This window comes from Emys orbicularis, chromosome 6 (assembly GCF_028017835.1).
Source record: "Emys orbicularis isolate rEmyOrb1 chromosome 6, rEmyOrb1.hap1, whole genome shotgun sequence".
In the NCBI taxonomy this organism is placed as follows: Eukaryota; Metazoa; Chordata; order Testudines; family Emydidae; genus Emys; species Emys orbicularis.
Window position 1 is genome coordinate 132,748,076 of NC_088688.1, and position 24,795 is coordinate 132,772,870.

Here is a 24,795-nt window from a genome sequence, read left to right on the forward strand (position 1 = left end):
TCTGGGGGTCATAGTGGACCACAAGCTAAATATGAGTCAATAGTGAACACTGTTGCAAAAAAAAGCGAACATGATTCTGGGATGTATTAGCAGGAGTGTTGTAAGCAAGAAACAAGAAGTAATTCTTCAGCTCTACTCCGTGCTGATTAGGCCTCAGCTGGAGTATTGTGTCCAGTTCTGGGTGCCGCATTTCAGGAAAGATGTGGACAAATTGGAGAAAGTCCAGAGAAGAGCAACAAAAATGATTAAAGGTCTAGAAAACATGATCTATGAGGGAAGATTGAAAAAACTGGGTTTGTTTAGTCTGGAGAAGAGAAGACAGAGGTGACATAAGTTTTCAAGTTCATAAAAGGTTGTTACAAGGAGGAGGGAGATACATTGTTCTCAATCTCTGAGGATAGGACAAGAAGCAATGGGCTTAAATTGAAGCAAGGGTCAGGGTAGTTAAGCACTGAAATAGATTGCCCAGGGAGGTTGTGGAATCTCCATCCTTGGAGATTTTTAAGAGCAGGTTAGACAGACACCTGTCAGGGATGGTCTAGATAATACTTAGTCCTGCCATGGGTGCAGGGAACTGGATTAGACCTCTTGAGGTCCCTTCCAGTCCTACGATTCTATTTTATACTCTTGTTTTGTTAAATTAGATGAGTTTGTTCATTGACGTACTCAGGTGGAAGAGATGAAAGCTACTTTCTGAATGTAGTCTTGTAATAGTTGTTGGTTTAATTTGCTTTAAAATATATTTTCTGAACAAAACTTCAAACTCACAAATCCCTATTTAGAATTTACTTTTAGAAACCGGTTACAAGAAAGTTAACTATTTGATTTCTTTAAGGACACGGTCTCCTTGAAATCTAGTCTATTATAAAAGACTAAATAGTATCAGGTACTATGTGTCCCCTCAGTCCTCCTACTGGCTTTATAATTGCAGCCTGTTATAAAAGCACATTTTTATTTTAAAACATTTGTACTCTTGCTGAATGAGATGCGCAAAGGACAGATTCCTGTTTGGGTGCATCCAGGGAAAACAGTAAAATGGTATGCAAACTGGGAAAAAAGAGAAATATATATTCTGTAATCTTGAGTGTTACATGTAACTGGAATAGGTATACCGTTTTCACAAGTAACTTTTTTTAATGTTAGGTTTCAGAGTAGCAGCCGTGTTAGTCTGTATCTGCAAAAAGAACAGGAGTACTTTTGGCACCTTAGAGACTAACAAATTCATTTGAGCATAAGCTTTCGTGGGCTACAGCCCACTTCATCAGAGACATAGAATGGAACATATAGTAAGAAATATATATACATACAGAGAACATGAAAAGGTGGAAGTAGCCATACCAACTGTAAGAGGCTAATTAATTAAGATGAGGTATTATCAGCAGGAGAAAAAAAACGTTTGTAGTGTTAATCAAGATGGCCCATTTTAGACAGTTGACAAGAAGGTGTGAGGATACTTAACATGGGTAAATAGATTCAATATGTGTAATGACCCAGCCACTCTGTCTCTATTCAAACCCAAGTTAATGGTACCTAGTTTGCATATTAATTCAAGCTCAGTCGTTTCTCGTTGGAGTCTGTTTTGACATTGCACCAAAAGATGTGAAAGAGCAAAGCTGACAGTATATAAACCAAATGTACTGTTAAATCAGACTTAAGTGAAAATGGTGTGTATTGCTCATGACCCAGTACAAACATTATGAAACCTTTAGAACTATTAGTTATGTAAAAAACCTGTCATTCTTGCTCACTACTAGAACTTTACATTGACTTATCATATGATTCCTATTTGGTCTTAAAGTAAAATAAAGCAGAATTCATGCCCTAATATATAAACTGGTAATGTGACACTTTGATGCTGAATTACCAGATAGAGAAAACAATAACATTATAAACAGTATGTGGAATAGCAACATCTACTGGTAGCTGTTGGTAGTTGCATAAAATAATAGTGTTTAGAGGATAGTAGAAAATAACAAAAAATAGAGAACTGTGGTTGATTCTGCCATTGTTCAACAGAATGCGATGCTCTAGTTTTTCAGTAGACTATTTTATTCTGTTTTTGATATTGAAAAAACAAATACTATGCTTCATAATTACAGCACCAACACAAAACACCTAAAACTGGTAAAATCCATTTGAATTTCCCCACAATTTATGGGCTTTTTAATAACTTCCATTAATAAGTTAATTATTAAGTAGGGTGAGTAGTACAAAAATATTAAGGCAAATTAATCCCTTGGAGTAGGGAGGTGAGACTCATATACTGCAACACCTGCTTACACAAGAATTAATTTTGTCCAGTGTAGATATTGTCACTCTGCAGTAACATTTATATGAAGGAACCACTAGCATGGGAGAATGCTGTGAAAGTAAATGTTAGCAATTCAATATTCAGCCACAAATATTTTGCATATGTAGTTGTTTGTAATTATTACACCAATCACATACAAATTGCATAGTGAAACAAAATATTAAAATGTTCCCTTGAGCTGGATGGAGGCAACCATGAATTTTATAAAATGGATTAAAAATATCTATAACACTTGCAATAGGTAGTGCTTGACTTATTAATGAACAAATTCTTAAATATACACATATACATGCAGATCAAGTGTCACTGAATTATTAATTTGATTTTAAAAAGATAACCATTTTGTGAAACTGAAGACTAATCTGAGCAGAACTCCTTGTTTTTCAGTTGTTCACTAACCATTTAACATTCTTAACTTCAGTATTTCAGTTCAGTTGTGATTTTTATTTTGCATGACTGACCATATTGGCATGCAGAGTTGCAGCCTCTTGCAGAACGCTTCAGGGTAAAAAAGCCTTAGCACTGGATCGAACTCTTAGCTCAGTGGTTTGAGCATTGGCCTGCTAAACCCAGGGTTGTGAGCCCAATCCTTGAGGGGGCCATGTAGGGATCTGGGGCAAAAATTTGTCTGGGGATTGGTCCTGCTTTGAGCAGGGGGTTGGACTAGATGACCTCCTGAGGTCCCTTCTAACCCTGATATTCTATGATTCTTACCCCCAGTATGTGACTACAATTTACCAATCGCCAGAGTTTATATGTTCACTATCCAGAGGTTTAATTGGCTATAATAAATAGCAGTTGCACAATACAATCTGCATCCACACTATCATGCACTGATGCTTGGTCACTCTTTTTCTCATATACCATGGAACAATTAAGTTCAATAATTGCTTTCATATATGGGGGGGGGGAAACAGGTCACTAGTCAGTGCAAAAGAAAAAAGTGGATGTGCTCTTATTTGAACAGTAATCATGCAGTAATGCAACTTGTGACATCTGTTGCACATAAGAAATGGGTTATTGTGCAGATGAAGTCATACAAATTATTTTACTCAGTCCTTTCACTTCTCATTTTTAAAGGTTTAGATTATGCTAAGGTATCCTCAAGCCTATGTTGCTAATCACAGATATATTCAATGATTGCATACAGTCAGTCATAATTATTGAATCCAGAACTTCAATTCTCTTGTTTGGGAGAGGGCATCTACCCTTGCACTGGAGGAAGGCATTGAAAACTATGGGGGGGCAGATCCAAATTTTTGAATATGTGCCTCAACAGTTTCAACTTCCCCATCACTGGTTCCTCTCCTTCTCCCCTCTTGGGATTTCAAGGACGTGGGTTTAATTCCTGCAAAGACCTAGATCTGCTCCTCTGCCAGCAAGTCCTGAGCACAGCTTTCATGTGGCGTTTTGTCTTCAGAATAGTCACAGTCAATGGTACTAGAGAGTCACATAGGTCTCAAGAAATAGGAAGACATGCTAGATCTCAGGCTTTGCAAGGAGGGTGCTTTCTCCTTTCAGGGCCTAGCCAAGAGACTCGCTCCCCAGAAAAACTGAGTAGGGACAAAATAAAGCTCCACACACCAACTGCTTCTTGTCCTATTATGCTGGAGCAGCTGTACTGATTTCCAAGGGGCTAGGGTTGGGCTAAGGGGCTACAGTTCATATCCAGTATGTGATTTCCCATCTTGGGCAGCAATGAAACTGTAAAGACTGATTTAAGTATACAGTCCCCAACAATAGTGCACTCAGTTTAAGGCACTGGACCTATGACTGTGAATCAAACCCAGTTAAATCAAAAAATGGTAGTATAATCTAAAAATGAAAAGGCTATGAAAGTAAAATATGTAAGGTTTTTGTTACAATTTTGGTATTGTTATAAAAAGTAAATTGTTTGAACATATGAGTGTCCTTGAATTGTTAAAACATGAGACTATAAAGGACCATCCTGAAGTCCAGCCCGCTTGTGGTGGAAATGGCAAGTGGGGTAACAGAGCCCATTTTGGATAAATTGGAGCTCGTGGCTGTAGAATCCTTAAATTCGGAACACTGCATACCAGTGTTCTTCTTTAAAGAAAACTACAACAGTTTGCTTAGCCCCATATTCTGAAAGTTCAAAAAGCTGAAAGCCCTGCTCACTGTAAGAAGTGAAATGTATTTGACTTGAACAAGGGATGGCAGTCTTGCTAAAGTGTTATAATTTGGTGTCACTGGCAGTATGAGAGCCCCGTGTCAGAATATAAGTGAATTCCTATTCTGCTCTAATACTACTTTAACAATCCAAAGAAGCTCAAATGTTTACACAAAGTTTACTTTTTTTAAACAATAAACCAACATTCAAGCTGGATAGCAACTTGAGAGAGGAATCTTGGTGATCTATAAGCTTAAAGAAATGTGTTCCATTCCAAGGATGTGTTCAATTTGTTCTATTGTACTTTAAGGAAGCCTTGATAAACAATTTATGATGTGTTTTCGGAATATATTTTGTGTAATGACCTTATATTTTAGGTGCTCAAATATCAGGTGATGGGTGCAATATAAATACCCAGAAAGAGATTTAATTAGGTAAATTCTAAAAAGGGACTATTCTAATTTTCAATTTGGAGCTAAAGCACTAAAGGATATATGGCGTATAGGGATAATATTAAAGAACTCTTAGTGATACTCCAACATTTATTTTTAAAAGATGCTTTAGGAGAGTAACTTTGTTGCCAAGAGATTTTAAGTAGAAATTTTCTTCTAAATTTCAGGTATCTTGTATTTTTTTGTCCACATGACATAGTCTACCGATGCTTTTCCTTTCTGCCTCTTCGACTGATGATTGCAGGAATGAAAGAAGTGACTAGGACTTGGAAAATAACAGCTGGAGTTGCACATGCAAACAGCCACTACAAAAATGCCTGGCTTATCATGGTAGCTGTTGGCTGGGCCAGAGGTAATGTGTAAAATCTCTTGTTCTGTTGAATTGTGACGTTTTAAAGTGGTATTTAAATTGTGAACCATGTGGTCTTAGCAATAACACCATGATCTACCATGTGGGAATGGTACCCTTAAATTCAAACTGTTGTCCCTCACGGAGGGAAAGCCTGTGTGTCTGTGCAGCAATTTCTCTGCTCAGATGAGGGATGGCATTGACTGGCTTTGGAGGGAACCATGCCTAGCCCTTAGGAGGAAAGATGCCTGTCCTCATTTAAGGATCTTTAGGATTTGGTGGTTGATGGCAAAAGGAATCAACAAGGCTATATATAACTTGATCATTATAATCATAAACTTTTCAATGGAACTGTTCTTACAGAAGTTACACTTCTATATAGCAGGACTGTTACTTTTCTAATTTTTTTGTATGTCCCAATACTTTAATCAGATTGAACACACTAGAGGCATTTTATCTCATCTAATCGAGTTGTCTCCTAAATTAAATAACTACCACATAGTATATCTAGAAATGTATTGTACACTTCAGAGCAGCAGTGTTTGCTTTACTCTTGTACTTTATATCTCACTACAGTAGAGACACCACTGGCTCAACTCTGGCTTTATTCTTTTAGCTCTGCATTGTAGTTTATTTCCACTCTGCTTGGGAGCCCACAGACACGTTAACAAAAGTAATTCTAACTTGTGTTGGATTTGTTACAGTGTTTATTGAACAAATAGAGTGCCACATTCTTCTTATGCCTTATTTCCTCTACATGCACGCACGCACACACACACATCTTGTAATCTTTGATTATTTTCCCTATAATGGAAATCTTCTAGATTTTGTATTGGGATGTGTGCACGCATGCTTGCTCTCTCCCCCATATTTGTATGCCTATATATAAATTGCCATCTATGATCCTGGAAGAAAATGGATTTTCATAAGAATGGCCATAATGGGTCAGACCAGTGGTCCTTCTAGCCCAGTGTCCTGTCTTCTGACAGTGGCCAATGCCAGATGCTTCAGAGGCAATGAACAGGGCAATTTAATGACTGCTCCATCCCCTATTATCCACTCTCAGCGTCTGGTAGCTAGAGGCTTAAAACACTCAGAGCATGGGGTTTCATGCCTGACCATTTTGGCTAATATCCATAGATGGACCTATCCTCAGTGAACTTACCTAATTCTTTTTTGAACCCAGTTACAGTTTTGGCCTTCACAATATCCCCTGGCAACAAGTTCCAAAGCTTGACTGTGCGTTGTGTGAAGTAGAACTTCCTTTTGTTTGTTTTTAAACCTGCTGCCTATTAATTTCATTGGGTGACCCCTGGTTCTTGTGTTATGTGAAGGGGTAAATAACACTTCTTCCTTATTCACTTTCTCTACACCGGTCACGATTTTATAGACCTCTATCATATCCCCCCCCCTTAGTCATCTCTTTTCCATGCTGAAAAGTCTTATTAATCTCTCTTCATATGGAAGTTGTTCCATACCCTTAATTTTTGTTGCCCTTCTCTGTACCTATTCCAATTCTGATATATCTTTTTTTGAGGTGGGGTGACCAGAACTGCACACAGTATTCAAGGTTTAGCATACCATGGATTTATATAGTGTCATTATGATATTTTCTGTCGTCTTATGTATCCCTTTCTTAATGGTTCCTAACATTCCATGAGCTTTTTTGAGTGCCGCTGCACATTGAGCAGATGTTTTCAAAGAACTATCTACAAAGACTCCAGGATCTCTTCCTTAGTGCTAACAACTAATTTAGACCCTATCATTTTGTATGTATAGTTGGGATTATGTTTTCCAACACGCATTACTTTGCATTTATCAACATTGAATTTCATCTGCCATTTTGTTGCCCAGTCACCCAGTTTTGTGAGAACCTTTTGTAACTATTTGCAGTCTGTTTTGGACTTGCTAACTACCTTGAATAATTTTGTATCTGCAAATTTTGCCACCTCCCTGTTTACGCCTTTTTTCCAGATAATTTGTGAATACGTTGAATAGCACTGGGCCCAGTACAGACCCTTGGGGGATCCCACTATTTACCTCTCTCCATTCTGAAAACTAGCCATTTATTCCTTTCCTTTGTTTCCTGTCTTTTAACCAGTTACTGATCCATGACAGGACCGTCCCTCTTATCCCATGACTGCTTACTTTGCTTAAGAGTCTTTGGTGAGGGACCTTGTCAAAGACTTTCTGAAAGTCCAATGACCCCTTCAAAAATTCTAATAGAGTAGTGAGGCATGATTTCCCTTTACAAAAGCCATGTTGACTCTTCCCTAACAAATTGTGTTCATCTATGTGTCTGGTAATTCTGCTCTTTACTATAGTTTCAACCAGTTTGCCTGGTACTGAAGTTAGGCTTACTGGCTTGTAATTGCCAGGATTACTTCTGGAGCCTTTTTTAAAAATTGGCGTCACATTAGCTATCCTCCAGCCATCTGGTACGGAAGCTGTTTTAAGTGATAGATTATGTACCACAGTTAGTAGCTCTGCAATTTCACATTTGAGTTCCTTCAGAACTATTGAGTAAATACCATCTGGTCCTGGTGACTTATTAGTGTTTAATTTTTCAGGTTGGTCCAAAACCACCTCTATAGATGCCTCAGTCTGGGACAATTCCTCAGATTGGTCACCTACAAAGAAGAGCTTGAGTGTGGGAATCTCCCACACATCCTCTGTAGTGAAGACCGATGCAAAGAATTCATGTAGCTTCTCTGTAATGGTCTTGTCTTCCTTTAGCTCCTCGATCGTCCAATGGCTTCACTGATTGATTGTTTGGCAGTCTTCTTGTTTCTGATGTTCTTAAAATATTTTTTGCTGTTTTTGTATCTTTTGCTAGTAGCTCTTCAAAATCTTTTTTGGCCTGCCTAATTATACTTCCACACTTGATTTGCTAGACTTTATGCTCATTTCTATTTTCCTCAGTAGGATTTGACTTCCAGTTTTTAAAGGATGTCTTTTTGCCTCTAATCTCTTTTACTCTGTTTAGCCATAATGGAACTTTTTTGGTCACCTTACTATATTTTTTAATTAGGGGTTTCCATGCAGCTTGCCGGCATTTTGCTCTTGCGAATGTACCTTTTAATTTCTGTGTAACTAGCTTCCTCATTTTTGTGTGGTTCCTCTTTCCCTTGAAGTTAAATACTACTGTAGTGGGCTTGTGTACACTCAGGGTGGATTTGATTTAAATCACTAGTCAGGAAGACTTGATTTAATCATGGAATTCTACATAAAAGTACATTCTTGTTGGTTGTTATAACCTTAATACATATTCTTCACAGCTTGGAGATAGATGTAGGTTTCATTTTTGGAAGGTACACACTATACATGTTTTAAGTGATTTATTTTGAAAACTTTTCAGATTAGTTTTACAGCTATATCAGAAAATGAATGATTGTTTGGCTATTTCCTTTACCAAAGGTAATTGAAGCAGATATTTGAGAGGTCATTGGGAGGTGAACTGTCTCCAATTCAACAGGCTGATCATTAATATTTAGAGGATTTTCTTGCTATGCTGTATTAGGAGGAGAACATCACCAGACAGACATTGAAATTGTTTATTTAACTAAATAACATAACATTATTATGTATTCTGGATTTTAAAAAAAACAAAAACAAAAATTAAATCGACTGTCAGCCAGGTCAACATGAGAAACTTAGAATATTGGCTTCTGCCGCTAACGCAGTCGTCTTCACCTTCATTTTCCTGTTTGTTCATAATTTGGAAAAGAAAAACAAGCTGTCCTGCCTTTTCAGGTCCCAAATCATTTCTCAGTTTGGAATGAATTAGTCCAAAGGAAAATATTCTTTCTACACCGGCAGAAGTAGCTACTTCTGTTAAATGTGAGATTATCACTTCATCAGTCTCTGAATCCAAGTGCTTAAGTGACTTCCACCAGTTCACTGGTGGGACTTTCTTTAAAATATCATCAGCAAACATATATTTCTTGAATGGTTCACCCTTAGCTCTGAAGTTAATTATAGTTGGCATTATGGAGGGATGATTGCTGGATGTCCATGTCATAGCCGCCAACTCTTCTTCAGCAGTTAAGGTTTGACCCTGGTCCCGAGCACTGAGAATATTTGCAAGAAAATGAGCTGGAGATAGTGCTTGTCCCATTCATTTTTTTTAATGCTTGTAATTTAACTCTGTCATTGCATATATCTCTTTTTAAGATCTCAATCAGTTCCTTCCAAATTTCAACAGCGTCAGCAATAAAACAGCTATTTCCCTGCATTTTGTTCAAGGCTACAGAAATAGGCTTCAGGGTACTCCGCATGTGTTCAACATTTCTCTGAAGCCCAATGTTGAGAACTTTGGCTGTGACAGAGCCATCTACTTTTTCACCATTTTGTTCACAAACTGTCATCAGATTAGGTCAGTTCTTGATATAGTCCCCAAAACAGTCCACTACTGAGTTCCATCACACGTCTCGTGGGAGAGTTAGCTTGGTTCCTCCCACTTTTTTCAGAGCAGCTGCTGCAAAGTGATTGTTACGGAAGTATTTTGCAATTTCAACAGAATTAGCCTTTATTTCTGGAACACTGAAGTCTTTGGCTAGGAGGTGCATCAAATGAGCACTGCGACCATATGTTGTTAGCTTGGGGCTCTCTTCACTTCTAAATAATTTCTTCTCCTCTTGGATATGTTTGCAGCATTGTCTGTGACCAAGCTGCATACTAGACATTTGAAAAATATTTTTACAGTGTTATAGCTTTTACTGCTACTTCTTGTAAGTATTCTGCTGTTTGTGCATTTCCTGATGTATCAATTGTTTCTCTAAGGAAGATCTTACCTTGTTCTGTTGTCACACAAGCACATACAACAGGACCATTGTGGACATTGCTCCACCCATCAAGACTCAGGTTAACAATTTTATGCTCTAGACCTCTTGCACACTGCTCAATTTCTCTTTCATACACTTTATCCAGCAATTTGCCTGTGACATCTGCTCTGTTGGGTGGATTGTATCCTGGTCTTAATGACTGAACCATGTTAATGAAGTGTGGGTTCAGTCCTACGGAAAGGAGAGTTTGTTGCATAAACAAACCAGGCAATTTTTTCATCTTTTTGTAATCTGCTGGTTCTTATCACAAATTTATCTGTGGTAGTTTCTGGATGATGATTTTTTTTTTTTCTTTTTGCTACAGGTGATATACTGTGGCTATGTGACATACATGATGAGACTGAAACACTATCATTGGCAGATAACTCTGAAACTCTAGAAAATGATGGTGATCTTGAAGGTGGATAGTCTTCAGAATCCTCTATGTTGAGGATGGATTGTCCTAAACAAAATAAGTCAATGCAGTTATTTAATTATTATTACCATACAAAGAAAGATCTGCCTATTTCAGCTATTTATTTTTTATCACAACTGCATCTAAAATGATAGTACCATAGAGTAACAACTATGTTTTTTGCTCAAACATGAGAATTCAAGAATAGTCCAGAAGGAAGACAGGCAGTCCTTAAGAAGGAAGTATGAAATAAAAAAGTTTACCAGCCTAAAGATCCTGCATGTTCAGACATGTTCCTTTCATCATCTTCGACGCAGCTTCCTCCTGAGAAGGAACACTTCTCACGATGTTGTTTCATTCCGGCAGCCAGGCCTTGCATTTCTTTGTTGCACTGTTTGCATTTTGTCAAGTATCAGGGGGTAGCCGTGTTAGTCTGAAGCTACAAAAACAACAAGGAGTCTGGTGGCACCTTAAAGACTAACAGATTTATTTAGTAACTCTCCATGTGTCAGTATATAATGCCTGCGTCTGTAACTTTCACTCTATGCATCTGAAGAAGTGAGGTTTTTACCCACGAAAGCTTATGCCCAAATAAATCTGTTAGTCTTTAAGGTGCCACCAGACTCCTTGTTGTTTGCATTTTGTACGCATGCCTGTCTTACCCACAGGTAGAGGAACTTCATTAAAATATTCCCAAACTGGGTCTCTCTTATGGCCTACTGCCGTTATAGGTTTTCCCTTCTAGTGAGAGAATGGTATAGTAGATCTCAAATCAATGAAGGCTACACTCAGAAAGATCTCAAGACTTCTGGAATACAGTAACTCCCCATTTAATGTCCTCTTGCTTAAAGTTGTTTCGATCTTGCGTCCCTGCTCAATTACAGAACATGCTCCATTTAAAGTTGTGCAATGCTTCGCTATAACATCGTTTGGCTGCCTGCTTTGTCCACAGCTGGCAGTCCCCCATCAGCTCCCCTTTGCCCCTCCCGCCCACCAGCAGACCCCGCGGATCAGCGCCTTCCCCCTGCCTCCTGCCAGTGGCAATCAGCTGGCTTGCGGTGTTCAGGAGGGAGGGGGGAGGAGCGAGGACTTGGCGCATAGGCTCCCCCTCCCTCCTCTGCCTCCTGAACGCGCAAACCAGCTGATTGCTGCGGGCAGGAGATTGGGGGAGGGGGGAGGAGCGAGGACACGGCGTGCAGAGTAAAGGGGGAGGGGGGAAGAAGAGGCGGGTTAAGGGTGGGGGCTTGGGGGAAGGGGTGGCATGGGCAGGCCCCCCCCCCCGCCCCTGGTGCTTGCAGAGTAGGGGAAGCTGCCGCTGCTGCGCAACGTGCTTCTCCTAGCCTACAACACCTTCAGCCTCCTTGCCTGCCTTATTGTCTGCAGTGCCAGTGGGCTGTGCCTGTGTGGGGCACCTCCCAACCACAGTACTGTACTGTATGGCAAAAAAAAATTTCCTTGGAACCTAACCCCCCATTTACATCCATTCTTATGGGGAAATTGGATTCGCTTAACATCGTTTTACTTAAAGTTGCATTTTTCAGGAACATAACTACAACGTTAAGTGAGGAGTTACTGTATGCTGCTCAAACAGTTTCACTTTTGTTTCTACTGCCTGTCCCTCCCTTCTCACATTTATCTCCAGACTTCTTCTCCCTGTCCAGATCTATTCCGCCCCCAACAATCTTCTATTCACTGAACTTTTTGAAACTTTTCACTTTTAGAGAGAGGTAAGGGATTGACTCTGTGTACACAAATTTGCAGAGGGACAATAGGGTTGAGGTCTGTTATTTCTCACCTCTGTATATTTATTTATTTATTTATTTATTTATTTAAAAACATTTTTGCTGTTAACAAGCATGTTATCTCTGGAGACACAAATCCACAGTTTGAGAACTGCAAAACTAAGCATCTCTGATGGTATATTCTAGTCTGAGCACTGAGTCCCGTTGGGTAGATAGAAAGATTAGCGTAAATAATCTATACAGAAGCCCCTGGAACCCCATAAGATTGGGTCCCTAATCCATGAACTATTGGAACTCATTTACAAAACTTTTCTTAACATTACATGAATACTGTCTCCTATTATAGAATTAGAATTTATAATCCCTATTCCATGATGAGATATCTTTGAGCTATAATGTATCTTAATTAAAACTATCTTTTAGATAGGTTTTTCCTCAAAGCATTTTATCAAAAAAATCAGATATATATAATTTTTAAATCGTTTTTTATCCACCTTGTCTACACTACACAGCTTTTAGCAACATGGCTGTGTCTCTCCTGCCAACAACGCACTGTTCACACTGACGCTTGTCGCAGCAAAACTTTTGTCTTTTGGGGGAGGGACGGGTGTTTAACGCCTCTGAAAGACAAAAGTTTTGTCATTCAATTGCCAGTGTAGACATGGCCTTAGTCACTAAGAGACCATACCACTGAGACATGTTATAATTTATTGGATTTTCAGGAGCTGGTGGTGGCTTAATCTCTAACTTTGAGCAGTTGGTGAGAGGTGTTTGGAAACCTGAAAGCAATGAACTTCTGAAGATGTCCTAGTAAGTTTGTGTAAACCATAGTACAACTGTAATCATTGTAATAACTTTGTTCTCTTTGGCTCTTGCATTCGAAGACCTACATGAGTAATTTTCTTGGTGCAGCATTTAAAAACAGGTGCTAGTAGACTGCTTATAAATTCAAAGTAAGTGGGTCCAAATCTTTACTATGTGTTGGCTGGCCTGACCGATGTGCAATGAGTTGTTAATCTCAAATGATTTCCTCATGAATAATAGTCTCCACTACAAAATTACCACAGAATTGGAACTAACTGGTAAACATGTTGGCTACTTGTGCAGAGAGGACAATCATTTGAATGGGCAAGAAAAATTAACCTCCTCTTCCAGACCTGTGGTTCATCCAACTCAGAAATGAAGCACATTGTGGCAGGGTAATGTGAGTGTCACTTACAGTCCAGCATGTGCTGGTACATATTCTGAAGGTAGTTAGATGACTTTAGGACTGCCAGTCTAGTGGATATATTCCACCAATGCTAAATACTTTATTTAAAAAAAAAACCAAAAATAACCAACAAAAAACCCAGTTGCACTCTTCTGAACACACTTTCAAGCCATCTGTTAAATATATAGCATTAAAACACGTCAACACATGCCTCTGGTGCATTGCAAGATAGAAGATGCTACTTGAGTTTCAGCTTTCAGTTCTTTGTCTCGCAGAAGTGTTACATAGCACCCAGTTTAGCTTCTGCAAAAGAGAGAGAATTGGAACTGGCTGGCAGGCCACAAAATACTGCTGTAAAGGGAGACAAGCTCATAGGGGATTTAAAAGGTCCACTTTGCCCTCCCATGTGACTTCCCAGTTGGTTTCTGTGGAAATGATTATTTCAAAAACAGGGTTATGACTTTTGAGGAGAGAAACATTTAGGGATGCTGTTTTCATGTAACTGTCCTGGGTAATAAAGAATGACAGAAGAGAGAGACAAAAATTATGAGCAGCACTATTTCCAAAAGGAAGGATTGTGAGGCTTATGGTGTCAGCTGCACCTGAATACTTCAAACTTAGTGAAATAAGTAATTTATGCTAGTTTAAAACACTGCAGTCACTTTCTTCTTTAAAAAATGCTAGCTGAAGGAAGAATGAGTTTTAAATGTTAAAAATTGTGGTATTGCATCTAGTCTTATGAAGGATAAAAGCTGAGATTGCAATATGCCAGAACAGAGAGGTGTTGGACACAGATCACTGTCCTCACATCCTGAAATTATTTTGGTTAAAAATTCCCTTGACAATTTTTTTCAAATGTTCTCCTTTGGTTGTAAAGCTAAATGCATGAATCTAATTAAAGGTGTGATAAGAAATGAAACTTGACGAATCCCAAATCATAAGAATATAAATATACAAGTAGAGTTATACTACTGGCTTCCTGATCAGGGGAAAGATACTGAGTGCACAAAGTTGAGGGTGAACAGAGGGAACTAAGTCTAATAAACAGTAACCATGGATGATTCCAGCCTCCTATAAAGTGGTCAAATGTCGCAACAGTCTAAGATTTAGACAAGCAGTTTCTTGACACCTTAAATGCTTGGTTCTTAGAACAGCTTGTTCTAGAGCACACAATGAGGAGAGCTTATTCTTAACTCAGTCCCAAGTAACATGTAGGAGTTGACTGAAGTAATAGGTTAAGTTGAACCACTAAGTAATAGTAACTACAGTAAAATTAAGCTGAAAATCCTCCGGGGGAAGAAAGTACCACAAAATGATTAGAGGCATGGCAAAAACTTCCATAAGAAGACTGAGTGCAAATATTGGCACAGTTTAGTTTAGAGGTGACTAATAAAGGGATATATCAAATATATAAATTAAATAATGGTATGGGGAAGGCAAATTGGGTGGAGTTCTTTAAATTCAGGAACAAAGATCTAAGAAATTGAAAGCTTGCAAACTAAAAACTGGTAGAAGTATTTTTTAACAAAACATGTAATTAGCCTGTGAAACATGTTGCCATATTGTTACCACAAGCTTTTTATCATTTACTTTCAGCCGAGCAAATATTATAGTTATATTTTTGTATGCTATTACTTTCCAGATCATAATTTCTATCAGCATAGGAGGGGGAGGAGAGAAAATTCACACACTTGTCTTTACTTTGTTTGGTTTCCAGCCCTGTAAAAGTGGCTCTGGTAGGTGCAGTACTCTTCACATTGCAACATGCCCAGAACCTACCGATAGCAAGACACAACCTTATGTTCTTTTATACCACCTTTCTAGTGGTCACAAAGGTAAGAATTTGGAAATGTATAATTATTTAAACATATGCAATACAGCAATATTTCTCACTGTACTTTCTAAAGCAAGATGCATGTTGTTGAATATTTCTCTTTATACCCCCCACCAGAGTACTAATTTCACTTTCTGGAGAGATCTGGTCAAACTCAATTGGTGAAAATGGCATAGCTCAATTGAAGTCAGTGGAGCTACCCCAATACCAGTGGAAGATCTGACACCCATGAGCCTTAAGTAACTCTTCCATATGTGAAGCAGACCAACGGGAAACTCTGCATCATGACCTTTGCTAAGTTGTATTAAAAGAATATTTCAGAAATTTGGCACAGGGAGTTGATATTTCAAGTTACTAAATTATTTGAGAGAGAGATACAATTAAGAGACAACAGGTTGTCTTGCCAACCTGTTAATACATGTGGAGCAAAAATGAACTGCAGCCAAAGGCCAAGTGTTTCTAGTCACCGAATACGTTTATAAGTGACTGGAACATGCTCTGTTTGTCTTCATGCTGTTTTTTAAAAGTTTGTGGTTTTGGACACATCTTTCAACTATATAGAAAATAATGGTGAAGGAGAAGAGAAAAATAATGTGAAAAGTGTTTACTATCACTTTGTTTATAAAAAGTGTGGATATGTATATCCACACACATGCATGTGTACACATGCGAGATATATGCACATTATTGTTCCCTTTAATCTTCTTATGGTTGAACTCTAAACTATCCCATTCTGCATTTATCTCCTTCTGGAAAGCTGGGCTATATTCAGGACTGTGTTAACCCTAAAAAAGGCAAAGTTGGAATCTCAGTATCATCTGATCTGTAACAATCTTGAAGGTTGCCACTCTGTTCTTGAGGAGATGTTAAAAAATGGGTGAACTATGAAGGAGGGTTTAAAAAGAACTGCCTGCCTCCCCCAGGGCATCCCTAGAAACATTGTTTCTAAAATCTGACTGAGATATTGGGTCTCCTGGGTGCTACAGTAATGCAAGGAATCCTTATCATTAATGCTCCAGACTTACCTTTTCTTAAAACATCTAAACATCAGAGACACTCAGGATACCAGGGATGTGGTGTTAGGAGATAGTTAGGTGTGGGGGAGGGGGTCTGCAGCCTCAGACTCCCTGTACTGCTGAAACCCATAGTACAGAGGCACACAACTTTGTGGCACCAGTTCTGCATTGGTGACTTGTTAGGACCTTGAAGTCAGCTAGTAACTGTAATGCACTGCTAGATTGACACAGTTCATGCAAGTCTGACAGACTTATGAAGTAGTCTTGCTTTCCAGACACTTCTGAAACCTCTCTCAGAATCAGGGTATTACTCTAGTCTTTAGTGTTGGGTTATAAATACCATATTGGGTCTATTAAGCAGGTCCTTTTCCCCTTAGTCCTGGAGGAAGTTCTCCCAATAAGTTTGTTTTAACATGGGAGTTTTTTTAAGGATACATGCTACCTAAATCAGTGATGTCCAACCTTTACTGCTTGAGGGCAATTGAAGGTCAAGGGGCCACAAACAACACTCTGGGGCAGATTCTTTCTTTCCTCCCATCCTTCCGATCCGCTCAAGTAGTGCAAAGGGAGTGGAATTCAGCCACAGGCCCCCTCTGGGGATTTACCCCAGTGTCTGAAGTCTTCAGTGGTGTAGAACCAGCGTAGCCTCACTCCCCACAGCCTCTGGCACGGTGGCAGTGTTGGGAGCAGGAAGGGGAGGAATGGCTGAACCTTAGGATGAAAACTACAACCAGGAACTAATATTCGTGCTGGAACAAATATTTATGAAGAGTTTGTATTAGCATTTAAAAATCGTATTAGTTAAGATGGTAATTAGTTGCCAATTAGCACAAAACATGACTAAGAATTCAAGTCTAGACAAGGCCCTAGAGTATTTTACAGTAACTTTATTGCTTTGTTTTATACGTCACTTTTTTAAAGATACTTTATTTCAGTGGTCAAGATAAATTTGATAAATCTACAGAGAGCTTCTGTTTCATCTTTCTCATTGGCTTACTCTTCATGCATTTATTAAGCTTACTTTATTTTCTGTGTGTACACTTAGACTGAAATACAACAAATAAACCTAAGTTGAAATAAAATCATAGGACTGGAAGGGACCTCGAGAGATCATCTAGTCCAGTCTCCTGCACTCATGACAGGACTAAGTATTATCTAGATTAGGGGTGGGCAAATTTTTTGGCCCGAGGGCCATGAATGTAGGGCTGGGGCAGGGGGTTGGGATGTGGGAGGGGGTGCGGTGTGCAGGAAGGGGCTCAGGGCAAGGGGGTTGGGGTGCAGGAGGGGGCTCAGAGCAGGGGGTTGGGGTGCAGTGGGGGTTCAGGGCAGGGGGTTGGGGTGTAGGAGGAGTGTGGCAGGGAATTGGGGTGCAGGAGAGGTGCAGGGGGCTCAGGATGGGGTGCAGGGTGCAGCAGGGGGCTCAGGGCAGGGGGTTGGGGTGCAGGAGCAGTGCAGGGTGCAGCAGGGGGCTCAGGGCAGGGGGTTGGGGTGCAGGAGTGGGCTCCAACCTAAACTGCCTTTGCTGCAATTTAAGCCCATTGCTTCTTGTCCTATCCTCAAAGGTTAAGGAGAACAATTGATCTCCCTCCTCCTTGTAACAAATTTTTGATGTATTTGAAAACTGTTATGTCCCCTCTCAGTCTTCTCTTCTCTAGACTAAACAAACCCAATTTTTTCAATCTTCTCTCGTAGGTCATGTTTTCTAGACCTGTAATAACTTAAGTTGTTCTTCTCTGGACTTTCTCCAGTTTGTCCACATCTTTTCTGAAATAAGGTGCCCAGAACTGGACACAATACTTCAGTTGAGGCCTAATCAGCGCAGTGTAGAGCAGAAGAATTACTTCTCCTGTCTTGCTTACAACACTCCTGCTAATACATCCCAGAATGATGTTTGCTTTTTTTGCAACAGTGTTACACTTTAGGATTGTTTACTTCTATTTTTAGTTGAAATGCAGTTATTTTGGACAAAGATTTGCACCAGAGGCTAGAAATGCCCTAGATTTATAACATGTAAAATACAACACTGTCTTCAAATTAGGGATATATGGAATTCAGAGTGCTGAAAGCTTAGAGATGGTCTACATAAACTTGCACCAAAATAATTAAATAAGTTTCATTTATATCTTTTATTTCAGTGCAGGTCTGTGTGATTTAGCAGATGAGAGTTTAATGTAAAATTGAAATAGGATGCTTCTATTAGAGGAGTGTCCACATGCAGACTTGTGCTGAAATAACAAGTGTGAATTAAAACTGGTTTAGGTATTTCAGTGCGTGCTTTTGTATGCAGACCAGCCCATATGTGCTGATTCTTCTTCTTAAATCGTCTTTTTATTTGGAGAGCTAAGGCTTTCTAACTTAAATTTGACCACTTTCTTTATAGGTAACCATGATGTTGACACAATCTGCAGTTTCTCCATTTGCTCCTTTCGAGTCTGTACTGGGCCGTATGCTCTTTGGTTGGCAACAAACTCCATCTAAAGTAAAGGGTGAGGCCAGAGTATCTTCCAACGGAACCTCTTCAGTCTGTGACCGTTCTGCTGGCGAGGCCAGTGAAAGCATTAAGAAAAGACAGGCAAAGAAAACAGAATAAGTGGCCAAAAAAATGATCTTGTTACATGTGGCCGTAACACTTTAAAACATTTCTATTTCAAATGATGGGAAAAAGAAAATGGTATGTAAGGAAATACATGTGACAGACTGGCAGCAGTGATGAGTTTTGTGTACTACTGTAATGTAGTTAGCCTTTAAAGTATATTTTGTAAATTGTAATTCAAATGCTGGGAATGTGTATCATGGTAGACGTTTCTAATTTAAATGGTACTAAAAAAGAGATTTTATAGTGATGATAAAACAAACAAACCTGAAGTTAGTAACAAAATGAGACAATCAGATTTGACTATTTTTCCTTTTTCTTTATCATTTATTTTTGCTTATATTTTCTGTTTTGATTCTTGTTTTTCAGCTGAATAAAGTGGATAGTTATACACAGTAGCATATGCCAAGGTATGAAAGGCTCTTGTAGTCTTGTTCAATTGAGCAATGGAGTTAGAGTAAAATTTTTACCAAACGTTCACATTATGTGAATAAAAAATTAACACTGTAAATAGTTTGCACGGCAAAACTGTGGAAATGTGCCAAAAACAAGGCCTTTGTTCTCTAGAAAAATATCTGAATTACTACTATAATTCATGTTGCACTGATCTTGATTCTGCTTAGTCACAAACTAGAGAATATTTTTCATTTTCTACTTTCCAGAATAAGAGTAAATTCTCTTGCACTTTAAAAAAAAAAAAAAAATTATAGTTAGTACTGAAAATTTTCTATTTGCGAACATTTATCCAGCTAACCCACTTTGATACTGTCAGCTGAAAACTTTTGATTTATGTGTTTGCTGTTCTGTAGACAGTAAATCAGACAGTAACGTAATATTACTGTTATTAAATTGCTAATGTTCATTTGTATTGAAGCATATGACTTTTAGTATTTCTTCCATTTTCATTTCGCTGTGACTGGATGTGTTCTAGCATGGCATCTTATCCCAAATATCTAACATCTTCTCCTGCTTTCTAAAGTAGACCGTCATTGTGAAAGGAACTCGGAGAATTACATGTTGCAAGTAATAAACATTTTGGGTTGGGAAAATGGGTATCACCTTAACCTTCTCCCTGATTGTAGGATAAATGCATGTATTTTACTTCCTCCCCCACACTCGCCTTTTCTGCACTAGTGTTTTTATTAAAATCTCCCATCATTTTGCTACTACCGGTTAAGCTGCACCAATGGTAGCAATGGCAATAGCACTGGTGCAAAAACTGTGTTCATACCTCTGTCATTTAACCCTGTTTAGATTAGGGTCATATGATGCGGTAATAAAGATACTTGTGCCCTGTCTATTCCACCACTTATGCAGGTACTAGCATTGGTGGAGCAGTTACTTGCTGGTGGTAATGAGTAAGAGTACTTCTAGTGTAAGATGCACCATAATTGTCCATCAGCTTTTGCTGAAATGCCTCTTCCTGTTCCTTGCGTATGTTGCACACCAGTTTGGGAACTCCTTTCTAGCAGCTATTATCTTAGTGAAAGTCTCTCAATTTTAGAAGATGTAATTTTAGAAGAGGAAGTTTCAGAGATGTTGCATTTTGTGAGTGGTATCTTTCATTTGGCCTGTCATTCATTTTGTCGTCAAAACTATTTTCTTCTGTGTTTCTTCTGTCAACAAGCCTAACTTTGAAGCATTTCTGTAGCTAAATTAAACCAGTTACCTCCATGTGAAAATGGCAAGGGGGAGAGAAAATGTACATTTCTCCTCAGACTGCAGTTCAACTCTGAAAAATGATTGTGGGCAAACAGTTATCCAAGTAGCTCAGGGGTCAGATCTAAAATCTGAAAATGAAATTCCAGTTGCAAGGTACATTTCTGAATTTGAGAATCTGAGTTCAGATGTATACAAATGTGGCACCTTATTCAACAAAGCTTTTCTTTCTGTGTATTCATAGTCATATATACTCATTCTTGTAGCCAAAATAATTTTTTTTACTGCTTTTTCTTCCTGTTAGTCCCAGCCAACATAGCTGAGAGAGAATGCTAAATCTATTTGATGTATTTGCAGGGTTGGCAGCTAGAAAAAACCTCTTCACCTATGCACTGAGAACCTCTGATATGGAAATAAAGAGGCAAATAGAATTCCATGATGCTACTTCAAGTCTTTTAGATAAGAATCCAACTTTATAGTAAACCTTAGATTTTAGGCAGTGTCCAGGTATCTGGCCATGTATTTCAGGTCTCGTTAACTAAAACAACAACCTACTTCAACATGGAAACAAATTCATGAAATCCAGCCTATCATTGGGCAAAAGTCTTATGAGTCTAGTGCCTAAAGGACAAAATAATGTCAGATTTTTGCCTTATAACCTTGGGGCTCAGTTTGTTTTCCAGTAATAAGTGGTAGAAGTGTTGAATCGCCTCATACCAGAATATTAAATACCCATATGATTTTAGGTTATAAAGGGGTATTTGGATGCCATTAAAAGTAACTACTAGTTACCTGGTTAACAGGGAGCTAAAAATGAGAGACACCAGTAACTGCAGTACTTCCTGCACATGTAAAACTTTCAGGTAACTCGTAAGTCCCTAAGAGGTGTATTAAGATTGTGAACAAGTGTTCGAATACTTCATAGTACTACCCTTGGTACATTGGGTATGAGACCTTTTTCCCCCCCCCCCCCCCAGGTAACTATTGTACTACTGTGAAATACTGGCCAATATCACTATTTTTAACCCAAATGGCTATGTGAAAATATGTTTAGAATTACTTTAAGTTTACAATAATTTGAAGCAGAAAATGGGGTGTGTTATATTCAGTGTGGATTTATAAAAATTACATTATTAATAAAATAAGTGGAAACAGTTGTGTTTTTCCTGATTATCTTATTTAGATGTTTTAGACAAATATAAGAACATAAAATCCAAAGCCTGTAATGTTACTTTCAAATAGAAATAAGTTTTTCAAAAAGATTATACTGTAATAAATTGCGTTCCCATTCCAGAGGAACTTTGAAACCTCTTCATATTAAAATACTTTAGAGAATGATCTTGCAGGACAGATTTCTAAAAGAACTCAGCATACAACAGCTTCCATTCCACCTACATGACAATCTGGCCACTCCAAAAATGCCCAATATCCAGCAGCTCCCATTGTTCTCAGGTTCTGGATGCTGAGCACGCCTGAAAAATCTGATCCTTGCTGTGAAAACTGAGAATACTGAATAACAAGACACAATTTTTACAGTTTCTTGGAAGAACTTATATCAGAGCTACAGCAGCAGAACATACATTATTCCTATACTCAAGATTTTTTTCCACATGTCAGCTCTGGTTTTTAATGTAAAAAGGTGTCTCTCTGCACGTCCTTCAGTTTACTGATCATCTGTTTCATTCATTAATCTTTCAGATCTCGATCTTCTTGTGTCGTAGTCAAGTAACTTTTACAACAGCCCTGGAAAAGTTAATTTGGGGATACTTTGCATTATAAATACTCAACCAAATCCCATCCTCCTTAGATGTGGATTGGTTCAGGTAAATATCCCCTTCTCTAGCTATCATCCCTAACATACCTTTGCTAAATTCTTCTTTGCAAGATCAGACCGTGTATTCAATGTAATTGCTGTGCTGGCTAGATACAGGATAAAGTATTCTTGATTAACCAGATCCAGCACAAGTGCCATATATGAATTACTTCCTGTCTTACATTTAAGGAAACAATCTGACAAATGAATCTTTTGCTAATACAAACTAAGGCTCTGATCTACTTGGGAGCCCCCCCTGACTTCTGAGGTTCTGTGGGGGCAGAGGGATCTGCCTGCATGGATCAGATTACAGAATCAAGGCCTAAATTGACAATAGAAGAAAGTTATAGAGTAATATCAAGGCATGGGTGAAGTGATTCACATAAACATAACAAAACAGAACCATTGTTCAAAACTTAGACCCAAATACTTTTTTGAAGATTATAAATTTTTCCTTTTTGTACTCTTTCCAGTACTAAGTTTTTGGACTGAAGTGGAAATAATGAAAGCCCACAGCTGCTGCTGTTTCTAATTTGGCTAAAACCAGAAACTAGTGGGAATAGTATATATGTGATCTCTCAAGAATTCCAGCCTCTGTTACCAGGTTAAGTAGGTCTGAATAATCTAGGTTCTGCGTCTGACGAAGTGGGTATTCACCCACAACAGCTTATGCTCCAATACGTCTGTTAGTCTGTAAGGTGCCACAGGACTCTGTCGCTTTTTACAGATCCAGACTAACACGGCTACCCCGCTGGTACTCATCACTGTGATACATAAATAGAACCCCCGAGTCTTGCCCATTACTAATATCTAAATACAAATTCAAGGTTTATGAACAACAATTGAAGCTGGAGAGTAAAATAAATCCCTCTGACTAGATTCTAAACAAACCAAACAAATGGCCACCAGCAAAAGTAGCATTTAATAACATAACAACAATCAGAAAATGTGATGTAAAACAAAATGATTGGAATTATTTGTGTTAATAAAATGGCCACTACATACAGGCAAAGGCCTTTATTGCAAGCCTACCCACAGCAAGGACAAGGAAACACCCATCAAAAGGGTAAACACCCATCATGAGGGTAAATTGTTTAAAGTGATGTACAGAAGGAACACACAAATATTCTCAAGAATAGTATGTTGCCACTCCTGTATTCTGCTTTGAAAATGGATCTTGTGGCTTTTGTGAACACTAATATATTAGAAGAATGTAGTCTGTATAGAACAGCATATCAGAAACACAACCAGCATCCTAACCTAGCTCTCTGCTTCCACCAAGTCTGATGTGTTCACAGCTTCTTTGGAGAGACCAGCAGATAAGCCGCCAATCTTGCAAAGAAAGTCAAGACTGTTTGCTTGAGGGAATCACAAATTCAGAGAATGTTCTATGGTCAGAGAAGCAGTTCATTAAATCATAAACCTAACAATTACTTATACTGGAATTCTTAATATTGGAATCCCAATTCCAGTGGCACTTGGTACTTTTAAAAGGCTTCCAAAAATGAAATAGTGCATAGATTTTCATGGGAGTTGGTTGAAAATCAGGTAAGTAACTGGGAAGAATTTACCACCATGAGATGGTGCGCTGTAGTACATTTTGTCAATCAAAAGAGAATTTCTTTGTAAAAAGGCCAAATTTTGTCCAAGATGCTGGTGGAACTCCTATTTGATATGTATGGTCCCCATCCCTATAGTATCTATGTGCCTTCCAAGTATTTAAAAATAGAAATAATCTTCCTTCTCAGGTTGTGGAAATCATTAGTTTGGTCAACAGGGTTCTTGTTTGCTTGTGAGAAGGAAATATTGAGGGAAGCCAAATCCAAGGCCTTTTGCATTTCTTCTGAAAGCATTTAGTTTCATGGTTGCTCTCATTTCCTGCTGAAGTGAGTTCCATAGTCTAGCTCCTGCAAGAGCTTTACCTTCTGAATTTACAAGCCTCCCCTTGTTGGCCATTAGTTCAATTGTTCCAGTGGAAGGTTGGTTGCCAGTGGGAGGGGTTTTCTTACGTAGCTAGGTTCTATCCTGTGAAAGACTTTGAACAGCAGAGGAGAGACCTTGAACTGGTATTCAGATGTCAAGCCAATGACTAGAAGAAAGTTCTGAGGTGATGTATTCTCACAGACTTGTGTTGCTGAACAGATGGGCTGCTGTGTTTTGTACTAGCTTTCAGGCTGTGTGGCTTCAATTTATTAGGATGATATTTAATGTATTTTTAGTGCTCTCTAATGTGATGTAGCAGCTGGAAGTGAAGAGAGCCAGCACCACATGATCTGCCAGCTCACAGTGGACCCACCAAGAAGTGCTCCATGGGCCACAGTTTAGGAACCAGTGAATCCATCAGCAGATACCTGCAGAGTTTCATGCCCTTATGTGGGAAATGCATGAAGGCAAGCAGGTGATCCAATGACTTTTTTTAACCATAGATGAGCTTTTTAAAAACCATT

General features: G+C 38.7%; 1 protein-coding gene across 4 annotated transcripts in view; it reads left to right on the plus strand.

The window, feature by feature from the left end:
- The window catches only part of TMEM38B (transmembrane protein 38B), a 47,381-nt gene extending 25,697 nt beyond the window's left edge, over positions 1-21,684 (plus strand). For all 4 annotated transcript variants that reach the window (XM_065406104.1, XM_065406105.1, XM_065406102.1 and 1 more), the window contains 4 exons: positions 5,062-5,246; positions 12,946-13,033; positions 15,151-15,268; positions 18,664-21,684. In XM_065406104.1, the coding sequence (XP_065262176.1) occupies positions 5,062-5,246; positions 12,946-13,033; positions 15,151-15,268; positions 18,664-18,873 (601 nt within the window). In that variant the 3' untranslated portion in view covers positions 18,874-21,684. The remainder of the gene's footprint in view (positions 1-5,061; positions 5,247-12,945; positions 13,034-15,150; positions 15,269-18,663) is intronic.
- Positions 21,685-24,795: the final 3,111 nt, after the last annotated feature.